The sequence below is a fragment of the Astatotilapia calliptera genome, chromosome 5 (genome assembly GCF_964374335.1).
Source record: "Astatotilapia calliptera chromosome 5, fAstCal68.1, whole genome shotgun sequence".
NCBI classification, from domain to species: Eukaryota; Metazoa; Chordata; class Actinopteri; order Cichliformes; family Cichlidae; genus Astatotilapia; species Astatotilapia calliptera.
In genome coordinates, this window is record NC_137426.1 from 20,606,621 (window position 1) to 20,626,383 (window position 19,763).

At 40.3% G+C, this 19,763-nt stretch overlaps 2 protein-coding genes across 2 annotated transcripts; one reads left to right on the forward strand and one right to left on the reverse strand.

The window, feature by feature from the left end:
- Nucleotides 1–10,595, forward strand: cse1l (CSE1 chromosome segregation 1-like (yeast)). Its single transcript, XM_080301876.1, has 25 exons — nt 1–140; nt 950–1,042; nt 1,199–1,341; nt 1,846–1,947; nt 2,049–2,194; nt 2,287–2,377; nt 2,470–2,577; nt 2,765–2,857; nt 2,945–3,112; nt 3,199–3,328; nt 3,446–3,511; nt 3,675–3,877; nt 3,983–4,067; nt 4,270–4,331; nt 4,440–4,576; nt 5,950–6,053; nt 6,168–6,265; nt 6,359–6,509; nt 6,601–6,809; nt 7,070–7,167; nt 7,281–7,366; nt 7,456–7,537; nt 7,906–8,052; nt 9,585–9,816; nt 9,941–10,595. Exons 2-25 carry the CDS (start codon nt 958–960, stop codon nt 10,028–10,030), a joined length of 2,916 nt encoding a protein of 971 aa, XP_080158002.1. The 5' UTR covers nt 1–140; nt 950–957; the 3' UTR covers nt 10,031–10,595.
- A 34-nt stretch (nt 10,596–10,629) lies between these two features.
- Nucleotides 10,630–14,558, reverse strand: LOC113022496 (retinol dehydrogenase 10-B-like). The gene is made up of 5 exons (XM_026167957.2): nt 13,952–14,558; nt 12,619–12,717; nt 12,352–12,497; nt 12,119–12,250; nt 10,630–10,923 (listed from the first exon to the last, which is right to left on the reverse strand). Exons 1-5 carry the CDS (start codon nt 14,399–14,401, stop codon nt 10,803–10,805), a joined length of 948 nt encoding a protein of 315 aa, XP_026023742.1. The 5' UTR covers nt 14,402–14,558; the 3' UTR covers nt 10,630–10,802.
- Between the last annotated feature and the right edge of the window lie 5,205 nt (nt 14,559–19,763).

The following is a 19,763-nucleotide window of genomic DNA, read 5'->3' on the forward strand; positions in this document are numbered from 1 at the left end:
GCGTGACATCTGCGCTTGCGCAGTACTCTAACCGCGCAGTTCCTTTTACTCAAGGTATTTGAAAGCTGGCTCGGGAAGCGGTACGTCTGTACGACTTGTGGTGGCTCTCCATCCCATCCTAAATTAAACTAACTATCACGGTAAGGCGTCCCACTGCTTTAACAGTTGTGGTATTCAGTGACAGTTAATTCAGTGTCTGACATTTGTTACGGTTCAATAACTTAAGAGGAAATTCATATTGTTCGGAAATTAGCTAACTTTATGGTTAGCAGCAAACACATTAGCAAGCTAGTGCTAACTGTAGCTGGATGACTTGGACAGGACCGGCTGCTGGATCAGTCTATTCACTGGAATCGAGATCCTGCTTTCCATCTTGCTTTGAATATGCTTTTTTTCCCCTTTTTGCTTTGTTCGGGACAGTGATGAAATGGTTTAAGACCTTGCATACTGTCCAATACATGCGAATCTGCGACGGCCATGTGCTTATATTAAAACTCACAGGAGACTAGACAGCCTTTAGCCTGCTAGCTCAGAAGCTACGCCGCATAAACCGATCTGGAGTCAGCAGCGGTGCCAAATTATGGCTACATTACCTCAATCTGGCATTGGCAGTCTATAGTGCTTAGCTGCTACCAGGCTAAAATGAATGCATGAATGATTTAGCCTAGCAGACACACTGTAAACTTAGGAGTCAAGAGTTAAGTTGGGTTGTTAGAGCAATGAAACGGCTTTCAATCAAACCAAGTCAAATTACGTATGCACATGGGAACTTTTATGTTATTTTGCTGGAAACAATGCACAGGTTTTAAGGCATTGCTAAAAATGTTGTAGATTTAGTTAGATCGTTACATGTTGTCAACCTATATGAGGTACTGCATTTAGTCTCTTGCAACGCACTTTTTGTTTTTCAGTAATTTACTCTTTCAGTCTTTTTTCCACTCCCTTGTAGTTTTGATCATGGAGCTGAATGATGCGAACCTACAGACCCTGACTCAGTTCCTAAGAAAAACCCTCGACCCAGATCCAACAGTCAGACGTCCTGGTAATACACTATAATGACAGCTTGCATATCAAAAAGGAGTTTACAATGAATGTTGTTGTTCACTTATTTATTGAGCTATGAATAATTTATTTACTTCATTTACTCTAATATTTGCTCTAATACTTCCTTTACAACATTTTTTTTCCTCCCTTACAGCTGAAAAGTTTCTTGAATCTGTAGAAGGAAACCAGAACTATCCACTGTTACTTCTCACGTTGCTGGAGAAGTCCCAGGACAACGTGATCCGCGTCTGTGCTGCTGTGACATTCAAAAATTATATAAAGAGAAACTGGAGAATTGTGAGTCTTGCTGAATAACAGCCTGATTGAAAGTGTTTTTCTCTGCACATGTTTAATATCTTTGAATAGAAATACACTGTGTTATCATTGAACCCAGGTCCATTTGAAATTGTTAGAGTTCACTTTTGTTATCTGCTTGCTAAACTGAAAGAAACAGTCTCCTTTGTCTCTCCCATGCACATAAAATACCTCAGTGTTAGCAGTGTGGCATAAGCCCTTCAGCTTCGCAGTCCAGGGGTGGGGGCAGTTAAAAATGCATTGCCATTCATTTACACCGGCATGGCACTACATAGGCAGTGTATTCAGCACTTTAACAGCACAGTATAAAGCTGATCGGTTGTAGTGATCTAGATTAAGATTTTTTTCCTCTTTATTCCATTAATAATTGTTTTGATTTTGTCATGTGTCTGCTGAGGTTCTCGAAAAGTTTGTGTGTAATACAATTTAACACCTGTGAGCAGGTTTGTTTATGCTGGCCTAATTCTGTGGTTTGTTTACTCACAGGTTGAAGATGAACCCAACAAAATCTCTGATCCTGACCGAACGGCAATAAAAGCAAACATTGTAAATTTGATGCTGAGCAGCCCGGAACAGATACAGAAACAGGTGCGTCCCAACACGCCATTGTCCCTAAAAGGTGTACTTTAAAGCAAAGGAAGAATATCCATAAATTCACTCCTACTCATGTGTCCAATCTGTCTTCACAGTTAAGTGATGCCATCAGCATCATAGGACGTGAAGACTTTCCACAAAAATGGCCAGACCTTCTAACAGAGATGGTGACTCGCTTCAGAAGTGGAGATTTCCACATCATCAACGGTGTGCTGCGCACTGCACATTCACTCTTCAAGAGGTAGAACTCTCTTCTCAGTGATTTTAAAATCTTTTATGAATCTGTTTTCATAAAACAATTTAATGTGTTCTGCACCTTTTCTTCTTTTTAAGGTATCGCCATGAGTTCAAGTCAAATGAGCTTTGGTCTGAGATAAAACTGGTTCTGGACACGTTTGCGCTACCTCTGACTGAACTATTCAAGGTTTGTTATCACAATTAAACCAAATGTTATGTAACACCTAACAAAATAAAACTTTTAAACAAGGTTTAGGAATACATCTGTCTTTATTGCAGGCCACAATCGAGCTGTGTCAAACTCATGCTACAGATGTCAATGCCTTGAAGGTCCTCTTCTCATCACTCACACTTATCGCCAAGCTTTTCTACAGTCTTAACTTTCAGGTCAGTTCTTTGAAATAATAATATTTAAAAAAAAAAAAAATTAATGTAGTTGTATAGTAATTATTGATAAGTCAGGATAGTTACAAAAAAGGTAGCACTACTATGTTGCCAGTAACATCTGGTTAGCTTCAGTCTGTTTAGGAATTTATTCATGTGCACTGCAAGTAAACTCTGCCGTGTCACACAGGACCTTCCAGAGTTTTTTGAAGACCATATGGAAACCTGGATGACCAATTTCCATGGCCTACTGACTTTGGATAATAAACTTTTACAAACAGATGTGAGTTATCTTCTCCTTTACATTTACTGCAACATAGTTTAATCACTTATTGCAAAAGTGTTTCTGACATTTGTGTGCGTCTCCCAGGATGAGGAGGAGGCAGGTCTCCTGGAGCTGCTGAAGTCTCAGATCTGTGACAATGCGGCTCTTTATGCTCAGAAGTACGATGAGGAATTTCAGCCATACCTGCCACGCTTTGTTACTGCAATCTGGAACCTTCTAGTTTCTACTGGCCAGGAAGTCAAATATGACCTGGTGAGAACAGTGAGACCTGACTGTGTTTCTGTTATTTTTGAAGTTCACTTAGCCCATACTTACAGTTCACCTTGTCTTTGTTGCAGCTCGTAAGCAATGCTATCCAGTTCTTGGCATCGGTCTGTGAAAGGCCACACTATAAGCATCTGTTTGAGGACCAGAATACACTCACAAGCATTTGTGAGAAGGTCATTGTGCCCAACATGGAGTTCAGAAGTAAGCCATCAAATTACACCTGGAAGTGCTTAGAGATTCAGGGCGCTGCTTGCTTGGATACACACATGCTTATGTGCTGAGTGTCACTGACCAGATTGACATTTAATGTCGGATTAGGTGCGGATGAGGAGGCCTTTGAAGATAACTCAGAGGAGTACATCCGAAGAGACCTGGAGGGATCTGGTAAAAATGCATCACCATCTCTTAAATTAAATTTGAATGAAAAAAGTTTTGCTTTTTACTTAATTTAAAATGATCTTAAAAAGGTATAATGATGTTATATAGTTGTTATAAAACATTTTATCAAAATGTTTGATGATAATCCTATTTTGCCATCCTTTCTCAGACATTGACACTCGCCGTAGGGCTGCGTGTGATTTGGTGAGAGGACTTTGTAAATTTTTTGAGGGACCAGTCACAGCAATCTTCTCCGGCTACGTGAACTCGATGCTGGCCGAGTACGCCAAGACACCTCGGGAGAACTGGAAACACAAGGATGCTGCCATCTATTTGGTCACATCGCTGGCATCGAAAGCCCAGACACAAAAGGTGTGGTTGACATACGCACTCCAAAGTTATTGAATTTGATGTATATCATATGTAACTGCTAAAACATTTGTGTTAAATGTGAAATCCTTTATCTTATCCAAACAGCATGGAATAACACAAGCCAACGAACTGGTGAATCTGACAGAGTTCTTTGTGAACCACATTCTCCCTGATTTAAAATCCCCCAATGGTAAGAAAACTGCTAATACTTCACATCTTAATGTGCCAATGCCTGTGCGATACAGCAGTTTCTTCACATTTATTCCTCTGTAACCAGCTGGATGATAGAGATACTATTCATTTTGAGATCCTAAAGATTTTGAGATATTGTGTAAATGTTCTGCCATTTACAAACGAAAATGTGAATTTTCTTCATGTCATTTTCATTGTAGTTAATGAGTTCCCAGTGCTGAAGGCTGATGCCATCAAGTATGTCATGATCTTCAGAAGCCAGGTATGACTTCCTGCTTTTTTTCCTCCCCAATGACCAGCTCAGTTTCAGAAAAAAAAAATCCAATACAGAGAGTGCTTCTATCTTTTTTTTTTTTTTTTTTGTCTTTAGCTTCCTAAAGAGCAGCTGCTGCAGGCAGTCCCTCTACTAATAACTCACCTGCAGGCAGAGAGCACAGTGGAGCACACTTATGCTGCACATGCTTTGGAGAGACTGTTCACTATGAGGGGACCCAACAACACAACACTGTAAGTATCAAATAATATTGTAACACATGAATAATAATTATCATCTTTGATAGACATGTAAGGCAAAGTTAATGGAACTTCTTTCCATCCATGTTTTGATAGGCAACACAAAAGGCCAATTATAGTGACAATAATGCTGAACCAGTCATGTGGCTGGAATAGAGCCATGTTGGGTTAAATTGATGCATGCAGCACAGAACATAGGAGAAGCATCTGGCAGCAGGACGTGTTACTGTAGCTGTATGCCCCAGTATGTTGAAAGTGTGAGAGGGGTAATAGAAAAAACCGAAAGTAAAAAATGTTGATTAAAACTCGAGCAGTGGTGTTACCAAAGAAGACACCCCAGCAGACACGGCCCAAGGCTCAAAACGCCGAGAACAAAGGGAGGTCAGAGGACTGCTGTGGGGATGTTTTGGCTTTTTAACCCGAGAAAGGAGCAGAAAAGAGTGCACTGCAAATTGTGTTGGTGCAAATTGGTTATAACACCAATTGTTTTTAAGCAGTGCCATCTTTAGTGCACACACAATGCAAGACTCTATAGTCCCATTTTGTCCATCGCCATTTCTTGAGTTAAAAACAAACAAGTGATACAGAACATAAATTTAAATTAGTGGTTAATGAGTTGGACTGATCTATGAAATAAAGCTTCATGTTAAAATCAGCATATAAGAAGGTTTACATTTCCCAAATGTAACACCAGAGTTTCTACAGTTGTAAAAAGCCTGCAAAAGTCATGGACATTTAGGGTGGAGCATTTTGGGGAAAATCCTGGAAATGTCAACCCTAATTCTGTGGGGAGATTAATCAGTTTTCATGGCCTTTGGTGTGGATGTAAGTTTGCACAATGCCAGGAAAGAACAGATTTTAATGTGTTGCATCATGTTTGGTGATAGTTAAAGGTAACTAACGTCAAACTAGGGACTGTTTTGATCATTGTTTGCTGAGGTAAAGCTTACAGCGACTAGTTATCAGCTCACTACTCAATACTCACTGTTTTCTGAAGTCTGTACTGAAGCCTTAATAAGAGTTTCTGCCATCACCATCTTGGTATCAAAAACAGATGTGATGAGGAAGAGTACATGTACAATTACAGGTCTGTTATAGCCGCAAATGTATGTCAAACCCTGTTAGTGAAGTAAATTTTAATATTAACTTAATTTTTTCCTTTGCAATAAAGAGCATTTATTCTCATTAGAATGTTGTCTCAATCATTAAAGAGGAAAACTGTGTATTAATCCTGTAATGTTGTGAGCACTCATGCCTAGTAGTGGCTATATTACCCGTTAGTATCGTTTTCTCCATCCATTTAGTATTAAACTGTAAGATGAAAGGATTCCAAAGTGCAGTCAGTCTTCTTCTTTGTGTGTTATCAGTATCACTGCTGCAGAGATGGCACCCTGTACTGAACAGCTGCTCAACAACTTGTTCAAGGCATTGGCTTTTCCTGGTTCTGCAGAAAATGAATACATTATGAAAGGTGAGCCTGACTTGCCTGTTATCTAAATGCTCCTCACTCACTGTCACACGAAGTCCAAAGTTAATAACATAGCCTAATTGTGCATGTTAATTTTTTTTCGTTTCATTTTCAAAGCCATCATGCGCAGCTTCTCCCTGCTGCAGGAGTCCATTGTTCCCTACATCCCTACGCTGATTGGTCAGCTCACTCATAAGCTTCTCCAAGTCAGCAAGGTAACACAATGTTTGTTAGTACTTATAGATACAGATAGATTTGTTTTGAGGGGAAACGCATCAAGTATTGAAAAATGTTTCGTCTGCTTTCAGAATCCCAGCAAACCTCACTTTAACCACTACCTGTTTGAGTCCCTGTGCCTGTCTGTCCGCATCACCTGCAAGGCGAACCCCGCTACAGTCAGCAGTTTTGAGGAAGCACTCTTCCCCGTCTTCACGGAGATCCTCCAGAACGATGTTCAGGGTACGTCAGTTATTTAAGTGTAGATTGTGTTAAAACACAGTTGGTGCCTCTTTAGGGACAACTCAACATCTTTATCCGTCTTCTTTTGCAGAGTTTCTTCCATATGTGTTCCAGGTGATGTCTCTCCTCCTAGAGATCCACTCTAACTCTATTCCCGCCTCCTATATGGCCTTATTCCCTCATTTGCTGCAGCCTGTACTTTGGGAACGAACAGGGAACATCCCCCCTCTGGTGCGCCTCCTTCAGGCTTACCTGGAGAAGGGAGGTGAAACTATTGCTAGGTCTGCTGCTGATAAAATAGTGAGTATGGCACAACCTCCTCCTCCTCCTTCACTGAAATTTCGCGAACAAATACTTTTAAATTTTATATTTACAAGTTATTTTTTTAAAATATTTATTTATTTTTGGCCAGAAGATGACTAATTTAAAATCTAGCTCAACCGAGTACTTTAATTGCTAATCAGTAAAATAACTATACAAGTTTTCTTCTGATTCTCGTTTTCTTACTCGGCAAAAAAGATGGCATGTTTTTCTTATTGTTTGTCGACTTTTTTCCTCAGCCTGGCTTGCTTGGAGTTTTCCAAAAGCTTATAGCATCCAAGGCCAATGATCATCAAGGATTTTACCTTCTCAACAGTATCATAGAGCACATGCCCCCGTAAGCTGATAAATCTTCTCCTCAGTGGTTCATTTCTAAAGTGTTGTCTTTGGCAAAAAATGTTTAGGTTTTTGGTTTTTGCTGTTGTTAATGTTTTCCCTTTCTTTTGCCAGAGAATCACTCATTCAGTACAGGAAACAGATCTTCATTTTGCTCTTCCAGAGGCTACAAGGTTCCAAAACCACCAAGTTCATCAAGAGTTAGTATACCATTACCATTAGCAACATTCAAGCTTTAATCTGCTCTAGCAGTGCCAGCGACTGAACCTTTTTATCTCCCCTCTCATAGGTTTCCTGGTGTTTGTCAATTTGTATTGTGTCAAATATGGAGCTATAGCACTTCAGGAGATTTTTGACAGCATCCAGCCAAAGTAAGTGTTCCAAAAAACAAACAAACCCCAAAACAAAATCTTGTTTGATCCATCAGTTGCACAAAAGAAGCTACAAGTTCTGTTGATAAGCTAATTTGATGGCTTTCAAACTTACTGCAAAGACGCACAATTTTTGCTGATCTATTTTAAAAGTAACACTTATGTCAAAACTTAATTAATCATGCACCTCTTTTAGTTTCTTCACTAGCTCTGGTGCTTATGGCAAAATTAAAACTATAGTTGACTGAAGTGATGACATTGCAAAGTGTGTGTGATTATAGAGTGCAGTAGTTACCAGTAGCTGTAATTTAATTTCAAACCAAAGACCGATTTGAAAGTGTATTAAATTCACTGACTTTGTGTTGCAGAATGTTTGGTATGGTGCTGGAGAAAATTGTTATTCCAGAGGTTCAGAAGGTGTCTGGACCAGTCGAGAAAAAGATCTGTGCTGTTGGCATTACAAAGATCCTCACTGAGTGTCCTGCAATGATGGACACGGAGTACACGAAACTCTGGTAAGAAAACATGAAGCTCGAACATTTAAAAACTTTACACAGCAGCAATGCACACTTTTCATTTACACTGCCTGAGATTGAAGTGGACAGTGGATCATTATATTACAGTAACCCAAAATCAGTTAAACTTCAGGGACGTCAGCTTGTCCAGTTAGGAACTATAAACCGCTCTGAATCCACTTCATCTGCAAAGAGAGCAGGTTCACACTAGGGCTGCCACAAACAATTATTTTGATAGTCGACTAATCAGATCATGCATCCCCTGGACATAAAACGTAAAGTTTATTGCACCAGCATGCATCTGCTCTTATGTAACTATCATTAGCTTACAGGTTAAAGTGTTTAAGGTTTGTGCTAACTAAAAAGATGATAGTTTATTAAACCTTTAATGAAATTTGCAGATTGTCTCGGTGGAGTTTAATAAACTCAGCCGTCTGCTCCTTGCTATCTAAAATATAACAGGACACTGGAGTATATTCTACCATCTCACACTTCTGTTTAATCCCTTCTCTGTTTTCTGTTTATTCAGCTGTGTGAAAATTATAACTTTAATCTCAGCCAACCATTTTCTCAGTAAAATACTGACAAAAGCCAAACAAAAATATTTTTAAGTTATCCAAGTGTTTAACCTGAGTAGCAGAAGATCTGAGCGGGGATCTGAAAACAATGTGCCGGGAGTTTGTTCTCGCCGGCTCTAGTGAGGCTTGAACCCCCGGCTAGCTATCGAGCTAGTGGGTAACAGGTGTCTCCAAAAACATCGGAGCACTTGTGCAAAAATCTGGTGTCTTAATAAACCAAGCAGATATTTAAAGTTCACACAGCTACATTCTCACCTGAAAATAAGTTAAAAGTTTATTTTGTGACCAAGAAAGAGTAATATTAAAACTCAGTAGCTGCCACCATTGTTGGAAACTGGAAATGACAGACAAATTTGGAGGAGTCTTTGAATTTGGACAGCCTTCCTTGCGTTGCTGTAACGTAATCGGCCAACAAATGTGGCCTCCAAAAGATGCGGCCCCTGAATTTGGACACGCTACGATACCGGAGACTCATTTTTCTTCTTCGGGGTTTAACAGCAGCTGGCATCCTTGTACATGCAGTGCTGCCTTCTTCTGTTTCAGTCAGTTATTACACTCTTAAATCCTGCTACTTATTCCTGCATCTTTCAGGATCTTACAAAGCTTCAGATGACTATTAAATTAATCTTTGACGATTTTGATAGTTGACGTAATCGTGACTAGTCGACAAATTGTGGCAGCCCTAGTTCACACTGAGCACATGAGTCTGAAGATGCTATGGGAAATAATGGGCTCCTTGCACTTCAGGTGTTCTCTGGAAAATGCCAGATGATGCTGGGATGTAAGCAAAGGTCCCACTAAAGGATTTGGGACCACAAACACGCACACGTAACCCACAGCACTCCTCCTGTTCCTCCTTGGGGAGATGGCTGCTGGGAATATTACATATTAGTAGATACCAATGTTTATTTGTTGTCCTGAGTAAAACAAAGACGAGTTATTGTATCTCTTCAGGACCCCACTGCTCCAGGCCCTCATCGGTTTCTTTGAGCTTCCTGAAGACGACAGCATCCCAGACGATGAGCACTTCATTGACATCGAAGACACACCGGGCTATCAGACTGCCTTCTCACAGCTGGCCTTTGCCGGGAAGAAGGAGCACGACCCAATTGGAGATGCTGTTGGCAATCCAAAAATCCTGCTGGCCCAGTCACTGCACAAGCTTTCTACTGCCTGCCCTGGAAGGGTAAGTTCACAAATGCAGGCAGTTTTGTTCTTTTTCTGGTTTGATTCAATGTGTTTGGAATCCAAGAATTGTCACTTTGGAAACCATATTGATAAACATTGTACCCCCCTCCCCCTCTGTGCAGGTTCCTTCAATGCTGAGCACGAGTCTGAATGCAGAAGCTCTCCAGTTCCTGCAGGGCTACTTACAGGCGGCTACTGTGCAGCTGGTTTAAAACCAAAGCAAAATCTCAGTACCCTGCAGGAATAGCCACAATGACCCCTCGGTCACATGACAGACCTGCTTCAGTTGAACTCGAGATCTGAAAGTTAAATGGATTTACCAGAGAAGTAAATTTTGCCTGAATTCAGGGTGTGTACTCCAATGGAAGTCATTTTAAGGTTTTTCTTTTAAGAAAAGGAAAAAAGGAACACGACCAAAACTGAATTACTTTAAGATATCTGGGCCTTTTTCTTTTCATGTGATAAAGGCTAACAAGGATTTGAATGTCAGGTTGTGAAGCACTTACCAGTTTATTTCAAAAACATCAGCAACAGCAGCAGATGTAAAAATAAATAAAAGAAATTGAACGTGTGGGACGCTGAACATGTATTTCAAACAGGAGGGTTTAAATCATTTCTTTTGTATGTTTGACTTCCTTTTTACGGTTATGAGGCTGTAGTCTGTGGCTCAAACATAAAGCTTAATATTTTTCTGTTGCATGTTTCCCTTTATTTGTTAATGTCTTTGTTGTTTCTGCACTGTTTGTTAATGTGAATAAAAAGAGGCACTTGTATGGATCTGTTATCACTGCAGTCGCTATTCTATCCACACTGTTGTGAATTGTTTTTATTTCATTTGCGAGGCCCTTTAGCATCAGCAGTGGATACTTAAACAGCTCAGCATTCACGACAAATTGCTTCATACAATTTTGCCTTTGGGAAGTCCTGGAAAAAACGAACGTAAGCAGATTTTCACAGAATATTATAAAGACACCATCAGAAACGTTAGCACAATTTGGTATGGCCGTTGGAGGTCTTCATTTCAATGTTCTTGATGAATGGTAGCATGCACTTGTCGCCTCCCATGAAGCGATACGTTGCAACATTTGCCTCCCAAGGTAGTAAGCTAGAAGGAAAAAAAGAATGAACTTTGTTTTAAAACTGGGATTTCTTTTCCTCTTGGGTATGCAGTGCTGAATGGCTGCACACATAATAAAAACCAACAAATTAAACCTCTTTCCTGTAATGCAACTCCAGCAAACATTCAGGTACGCTGTGATAAATTCCAGACCTTTTAAACTGTTCCAAGCCTTTATTTAGAAGTACAATAGATTTTGAGAGGACTAAGTGCTTATAGCGGTTTGCTTTACAGTTGGTTGCTTTATACCAGGAGTCAAGCATAAGGCCCAAGGGGCTTAATCGGCCCAGCAAAGGCTCCAATCTGATCCACTATTGGCAGCTTTGGAAAATGTGAAGAAGGGCACGAGTTTCTGACCTTTAAAATGCATTTGAATAGGTTTAATAGCTTTTTCATGCTGATAAAATAATGAAGTAAAAGATAAGCAATTAAAAGACAGCCAAATTTTTACAATGTGTCCACAGTAGGATATTTCCCGTAAAGTAACAGAAACTTCGTTTTTTTAAATTATAGCACAGTGTGTGCAATGAGCTACCACAGCTGTTTGATTTTTTTTTTCTCTGACAGTTTAACCCCAAAGAGTCATGCTGACTGATTTCTTTCATTTACTACAGAAGCATTTCTTTATCATGTAGAAAAGCTGAGGAACATTGTTTAGACGTCTCAGGGATTAAATGTGTAGTTTAACCGTTTTCAGTAGCAGACAGGATAGCCTCACTGGCCCCGCCCTATTTAGATCATCTCATTCAAAATAAGTTTGACATCAGTGCTCTATACAGTCTCCATGAGAGAAATAACTCTTGAAAAGGGAAATGGGATGGATCATCAACAATTTTCTGAACCTGATGAACAACAGCTTTCTCACATTTTGGTTTGAGAGACCGGTGTTCTTTGTTTCCTATGATTTTCATGGCAATTTTTACCTGTTTCTCAATTGTTGATTTTGACTTTACTGTAAGTAAACTTTAGAGCTCATGCCAAACAATCTGCGCCTATGAGGCAATTTTTCACATTAAAAAAAACAAAAAAACATCAACATTGTGTCAATATAGATGCCCAAGTACTTATATGAGCTAACATGCTCTATTGTACATCCATCAAGAAATGGAAAACAAAAGCCCCATATTAATTTAAGCCTTGGTAAAAGCAGCTGATCATGTCATATAATCCACTTAGTACTTACGCTCTTGCAAGAAAGGGGATGTACATAAGACGAGGAATGCAGATCATCTGCTGTTCTGCTAGGATGGCTTTCATAGACTGCTGCACAGTGTAGAGAGGCTCAAGAGGTGGAATTATGCTGCGAAGCTCTTTCCTGGTAAATGCAATACAGAGGCATTAAAGGACATACTGAAATGCAGCTTTACTTCATTATTACCACCCAGCAAGCTCCAGTTGTGAATAATTGCATCTCACCTGATTTCACAGCCTGCGAACATCCCTGTGTCTACAATATAAGGACATACTAAAGTGGTTTTGATGCCATTCAGGTCTTCTGCTATCAACTCATGTGTCAGTGACTCGTGGAATCCAACAGCTCCAAATTTACTAGCACAGTAATCCTGTAGGGGGAAGTAGAAAGACCAGAGAGAGGAGCCTTTAAATGAGTTGTCGGGTCAGTTAACATACGCTTTGGAAAGTATTTCTGTTAAGTTTGTGCTCGAACAGTTCTTTGCAGGGTACCTCAACGCAGGCAGTGCTGAACAGTCCAAGTGCACTGGCGACGGTCACGATGTGGCCGTGATTTTGTTCTTTCATCCGTGGCAGGAACGCTTTCGTCATCTGTTGGGTGAAATCAGAAAGGTTGTAGCAGTAAGTGAAGCAGTAAAGCTTATCATGGGGGCCAGGAACCATAAACCTTTGCTTAAAGCTCAAAATCTGATTTGCATACTTTATGTGTCTACAACTTTTCAGAAATTAAAGTGGAATTATTGTGCCTTTCCTTATTTTGATCTCGTGCAGTGATGATATTTAGAAGTAAGTACTCAGACTCCAGACTGTTATAAATTACCTTTCTCACACTGTTTTTTTGGGCATTTGGCTCTGTGTGACATCATAGAGAGAGAGACATCAGTACCTGCACACAGCTCTGGAGCAAAGTATGCTAAAAGACAGAGGACTTAAAAATATAGGAGCTAAAAGGGCTTGTTTAAGACAGACGAGGAACCGTCAGGCTGCATCAGGCCAAGTTCACAAGACAATTACAAAGTCCAACAATAAAAATATGGAGCTGCAAACTTGCACAGAAGCTCCTTTTAAATGCAATTTAAGAATGCTTTAAAAGCCATTTAATGGGGCAAAAAGTCAAGTGAGGACATTCCCAAAGAAAGGCTATTAATGGCAAATGAACTCTTGATTAGACATGCAGAGAAAAATAGTTGACTCCAGGTAGGCTTTAGTGTAAAATAGCTTGTGTATTTACATACCAACCCCCCAAAACCTACGAAGATATGGGAATATGCACATGAAGGTTGGTTTTATTGTTTGGAGGATCTTGGTTTTGAAAACTGAAAATGGGACGTTGTCGATGTTTCACAGCTTTATGACTTTAACTGATACTGTATTTGTGCTATGAATATGTATTCAAACAGTGAAACTTGGAATAAAAGCTAACACGTGGTTAAACAGGAGAGAAACAAGTCTCATTTGACGGATCAGGTGTAGCTTATTTGTTAACAATAAAGAGAAAAGCCGCCCACCGTTTGTCTCTCGTCGATTTTACGCAAATCCGCTAATTGTCACTTATTTTATGAGCAGCAGATTGAGGCTTTAGGAGGATCAAAAGCAGGATCACGTACCTAACTTGATGCTGGCTTGTAGCGTGTTTTTATTTACATGTGTACATGAGTTATGATCATCATTATGACACATCAGTGCACAAGTCCAACCGGAACCAGCGAGGAGGACACTAAATGGGTGTTACATAACTCCTGTGAGACCGGTGGATCGCCCATTAATTTTTTTCTTTAAAGTGGTGGTTCACGAATGTGTGCGTAAAAAAAGCATCAGCTCTCACCCAGAAAAGCGCGTGGCAGTTCACCAGCAGAGTCCTCTCCAGAAGCTCATCCGGACAGTCCAGCAGCCTCCGTCCAGCCACTACGCCTGCGTTGTTGACCATTATGGAGACATGCCCGACCTCCGCTCTCACCCGGTTCGCTGTCTCGTAAATGTTCCGACGCTTGGACAGGTCCACCGTGTAGGTGTGCACCCGGACGCCCAGTTCTCGCACCAGCCTGGCAGTCTGCTCGTTGGCAGCCGCGTTGCAGTCCCACAGCACCAGGTGGGCCCCCTCTTTGGCAAACTCCAGGGCGAACAGCCGACCCAGCGCGCCCCCGGCTCCCGTGATCAGACACAGCTCCCCATCGATGCATTTAAGCCTCGGCCGAAGGAAAGTCTGCAGGATGGCACTCAGGATAGAGCCGGTTAGGTCGATTAGCATCAGCAACAAGTCTACTAACACAATCATGACGCTTAGACACACCTGCTCCTTCTGCGTCCAGGAGAAGCCAACGAGTCACACAAAAAAGAATGCCACGCTTTGGAGTGTAGTTACCTCTCCGTGTGACGTTGGGGTTGGAGGCTTGTTTTATGTAACTGCGCCGGATTATAGGACGGTCGGCTGATGGCGGCCGCCAATAGAGCAGCTTTTTGTTTGATAAATGAAGAGCTGAGTGACTCGCTTGAATACACTCATAAAGAGCGGCTGTGGGATTGAGGCAGGGATTACGATAACACTCAGTGGACCCAGAGTTATTGCAGTCTTTTACTTTCTGAGCTGTTATTTTAGTTTTGGGTTCATGTTTTCATCGTAGTTTAGAATCAAAAAGTTTTCGGGGGGAATCTGCTCATATAAACGTTTTAGTAGTCTCACTGTTGCTTTCGGTCATTTTAATACAATACGGTTTCTGTCGGCGTTTATGACCATCGGAATAGGTGTTACAATGCAAACACTTGGCGAAGAAGACAGCTGACCTCGAAGTCATGACGTAACCAATCAACAAACGTGCACGGAAGCCTCATCAAGCAGGCTGTGCAGTTTTGTAAGTTCACAAAATGTTTATTATTTCAAGTGTAGATTTTATTTTTGTATTTAATTTAAATGAAATATTTTAAGAGTTTAACTTATATATTTTTATTTTATTTATTAAAAATATTTTAAAAGTATTAATTATTATGACTATTTTCTAATTATACATTTTGAGGTAAAAGAAAAAAAATCTGTCCTCCTTATAATAAATAAACAGGGTCTTATTTCAAAGTGCGACTTATAACCTTTAGTTTAAACGTGTCACAGTTACTACAGTAAACGACTTTATGATATACATTCCTCTCCTTTCATCTTAGTATAGAAGTTATTCCTGATCCATGATGTGAGGTGGATTATCCAACTCTGTACAAAATGTTAAGCTGATAAACTGTTCATCATGTGCGCACAAATCTCTAATAAGTAGCGTTTTTCATAAACTCATATTGGAATATTTTCTCGTGATCTGCTGTAGGTCACACTTAATGTTTTTGTGTTATTGCAGTGCTCGTGTAACAGACATGACTACTTCAGTTAAGGTTGTTGCTGGCGTTTACTGTAGCTTAATCCTTTTCACAACCTCGGTCATGGTGTAGAATGATGTAACATAACTTTTACAGTCACTGAAAAATAGTTTTTGTTGTTTGCTTATAGTCTTTAACAATTTCTTCTTTTGGGTGCTCCCTTTAGGGGATCATCTGCTTCCATCTCACCCTATCACTAGCATCTTCCTCTGTCACTCCAGCCCTCTGCACATCCTCCTTCACTAGATCCCTGAACCTCCTCTGCGGTCGTCTTCTTTTCCTCCTGCCTGGCAGCTCCATATTCAGCATCCTTTATCCATTTTGTCCACTATCTCTCGTCTGCACATGGCCAATCCATCTCAGCCTTGCTTCTGTAACTTTACTCCATACCACTCAACCTGAGCTGTCCCTCTGATACACTCATTTCTAATCCTGTCCATTCTGCTTGCTCCCAATGAAAATCTTAGCATCTTCAACTCTGCCACCTCCATCTTAGCCTCCTGTCCTTTTTTTCAGTCCCACCGCCTCCAAACATACATCATAGCAAGGCTCACTACGATCTTGTAAACCTTCTTTTTAAAATGGTTAGACTATAAAATTTTTAGAGTGAACCTTCCATAGAAATCTCTACAGTGACAATATTAAAAGGGATTAGAAAATGAGATCACATTTCTCCTATATCAACTTCTCTTTATCGGCTCCCTGTTAAATCCAGAAGTGAATATAAAACCTGTCTCCTCGCATAAAACTCTTGAACAATCAGACCACATCATATCTTAAAGGCCCGATAATACCATATTGTCCAATCAGAGCACTTCGTTCTCAGACTGCACACTTCCTGGTGGTTCAGAGAGATCCTAAAAGTAGAATGTGGGACTTCCCATGATGCACTTCTTCTCCATTCCTGTCTTTGCACACCCAGTGTGTTTGTAACCCCACTACTGTATGTCATTAAATTAAATTGTGTCTCTGCTCTTTCCCATATTGTTCATATACTGCTTTCATGCATTCACACTTACACTACAATGGATCCATTAGACCAAACTTGGGGTTGAGTATCTCGCCAAAGCATGGGCTCATTAGTCAAGCAAAAATATTGTTCTGGTCCCAGTGTTCTAATAGTGTTTGCTCCATTATGGAAGAAAATGGACAGTTGGATGCATTTTTTTTTTTACCTTGAATTGATATCCACGTCACCTTAAGATTTTGAAAAATGCAATAAAAATAATAACTGTAAAAATAATCAACAAGTAATTAAGTGTTGATGTTGGTATTGGTGGTCATTGCTGGCACAGAATGGAAACTTCACTGGTCACTCATCATTAAAACTAGATGTACTGTGTTTGATGCAGGAAATACAGTTTGTTCTTCCATGTAAATTAATGGCATACTGAGACTGCTGTGGAGAGTTGCACCAAATCTGCTCAGTATTTCTCTATATGAACTTACTGGTGAACCCCTCCACAACAGTCCGTGTTTCTCATGTGGCGTCATGGGAAACTTAACCTCCCACTCCTGAAAGTTTAGTCAGAGACATCGGATCCGTACACATCTTAATGGATACGAAAACATACCACTAGAGGGAGCTATTGTATAAAACAAGCAGTGTTTATCCTCGACCCTTTAGCTCAGGCTTGTGCAGTCACTGCAGTTTGCTGTCACACGTTGTTATGTATGGAGGACCACAAGAGCCACGGGCATCGAAATAAAGAATTCTGTGCTTAAATAATGAACTGTCTTACAAGAAGAGTGAGACTCGCGGGACCAACACTGGATTATTGTCTTTATTAAGCATCAGTCAGTAAAATGAGAAATCTGCTTCAAAACTGCTCATTATAGACATTTTCCTATAGCTTTTTATTCTCTTTTCTTTTTTAGATAATATTTACAAGTTCTGTGTGTCAAAGTTTCATAGCGCTACATGCACTGAACAATGGGAAATCACAAATATTCTACAAAGTCAACTGGTACAAAGTACTAAACTTTACAAAAGAGACATTTTCCCAGACACAGATGGGGCGACGTACAGACCTGCGTGAGTTGAACAGAATGATTATTTCCCTGAAGGAGGGGGAAGAAAAGGATTGAAATCAAATTAAGTGTCTGTATTTGGCTTGAAATGCTTACTCAGTGATAAAACTTGTGCTTTCTGGAGTTGTATGAACTAATGTGTAAGTTTGTATTTTCTCAGTTTTTTCTTTGTGTTGTTATTCCTATTCTCGTTAAGAAGCCGAGGGCTTAATTTAGGCAAAATAAATAAAGTGCAGTTCAGAAAACAAGAGGAAATTATATAAAAAGCAACAAGGACATTGTTAACATTCATCCAACACAGAAAAAATGTATTCAAATAGACTATGGCTTGTTTAGAAAGTCAACTAGATTAGAGGCTCATTTTCCAAAATATTATTTACTGCATGTCTGACTGTTGAATGCTAATGAGCCTTCATTCTTCACTGTGTGACACATGCTCCCCCCTTTCCTTGTTCTTTTCTTATGTCCCTAGCACCTTCAGCAGCCAAAGTTATATGACCATTTGTCAGTTTGACATTTTTATTCTATTACAATGCAGCATTGGGCTGGGCTGCAAGAAAAAAAAAAGAAGCAAAGTAACTACACAGTCAGCGGTGTAGCTGTGTAGCTTCCTCCAAGCCACCCCTTTTGCCAGACTTGCAGGCAAAGTTTGTTCTTCAAAAACTGCATGACGCCATCTGACCAAACACACTGCTGTAACTGAGCCTTTCCTGCAGGCTCAGACCTTTCCGGTGCATGCCCAGGATTGTATTTATAGACTCACTGAATTGAACACATCCTCAAAAGGTTGCCTCATCTGCCTGCTTTGCACTGTCATTCTTCACAGAAGACTCGAGCACAAGGCTGGGCCTTGTAATGGAAAATGCATACGAGTGATATAATCTGACTGCATAACTCTGCTTCTTACTGACAGAATGTCAAGGCAGTTCTTTTGCCTGAGAGACGCTTTACTCTTCCCAAAAATGAGCGAAAGAAAAAAGGAAATTTCTTTGTTAATACTTCCATGCTCTCCTCTGAATGATTAACTTCTGTCTTTGTTGGTCATGAGGTGAAGGAGCAGAGGAACGTCAGTTATAATCAGGGTAACAGTTCTACTGCACAGCTAGGAAGCTGAAGTCTTTATTAACTGCATCACCATAGATGGGGGCATATGTTCGTACTCTGTCTGCTGTCTTGTAATTTGCTGAAATGTGTCCATGTTTCTATGAAAAAAAAGGGAATATGTGACTGTTTTTAAGAGGCCCATAATCCAGTTTTCTGTTTACACATTTGTTTTTAAGCCTTCACCACACTTGAGTGACAAGCGAGCAGGGAACAAACTGAGAGGAATGAACAGAATGTGAATGCTGTCTGCACTCTCAATATGCTATTTGAGTCTTTAAGGACTCCATCTCTACAAATTCGACTACTTGCTTGCATCAAATCTGAGCCATTCAGTCATCTCAGCCATCACCATGGAAACAGTGGTTGTTCACTCTACCGAGCGAGTCCCCACCTGTTTGTTTGTGTGGACCGGGCCTTTTCCGTGCACCCGTTTGGTGCTTTTTGAGTGAAAGTGCACAGGAAAGACATGAGAGAAAGGGCTGTAGATATCTAATATATCAGTCTGACAACATGATGACCCAGTTCTCTATGTGTTTATTCGCTGTTTGTTTTATTGTCATTCAGGCTCCATTAGACAGGGCACAGCGACAGATTCAGCGTGCAGAGTAGGCGTTCTTAAAAGCAAAGGCACCAAAATATCTAACTCATATTACGTCTAATGACTGCAGACATTGCACAGCAGTGAATATCTCTTTTAAGCTTAAGGTCCACTACTGAAAACGACTGCTTGTAGCTGGCTTGCATGATATGTTGTAAGTTGCAATAATAAAAAAATTATACTTGCTTGGTTTCTGTAAGAAAGAGCATGAGAGCACCGGATGATCAACGCCCGGATCGCTCATGTGTCCAGTGATCATGTGTGTTCAGAAAAGCGGGATGACGGATCCCTTTGGTTGAACTAAAGTGGCCTAATGTACCTCCTTGCTGTTTGTGTATCAGAGTGGCAAGCTGCACATAGCTGCGAGGTGTCTTTAAGTTTATAAGAGATGTCATGTGGACTCAAGTGAGCATAATGTTTTGGATTTCTGGAAGCGAACCACTTGCCAGGATCCAGAGAGTGTAAATAATCAAATTAGCTTTCTAAATGGATCTGAAATAAAGTGCTTCGTTCCTGCCTTCCTTTTTCATTTTCCTATTTCATCCTC

Coding starts and splice junctions, on each gene's coding strand:
- cse1l (XM_080301876.1), top strand. CDS start 958: ATGGAGCTGAATGATGCGAACCTACAGACCCTGACTCAGTTCCTAAGA. Junction 3,329..3,445: donor GCCCAACATGGAGTTCAGAA/GTAAGCCATCAA, acceptor ATGTCGGATTAG/GTGCGGATGAGGAGGCCTTT. Junction 6,266..6,358: donor AGCTTCTCCAAGTCAGCAAG/GTAACACAATGT, acceptor GTCTGCTTTCAG/AATCCCAGCAAACCTCACTT.
- LOC113022496 (XM_026167957.2), bottom strand. CDS start 14,401: ATGATTGTGTTAGTAGACTTGTTGCTGATGCTAATCGACCTAACCGGC. Junction 12,718..13,951: donor ACTGCCACGCGCTTTTCTGG/GTGAGAGCTGAT, acceptor TTCACCCAACAG/ATGACGAAAGCGTTCCTGCC. Junction 12,251..12,351: donor TTCGCAGGCTGTGAAATCAG/GTGAGATGCAAT, acceptor TGCATTTACCAG/GAAAGAGCTTCGCAGCATAA.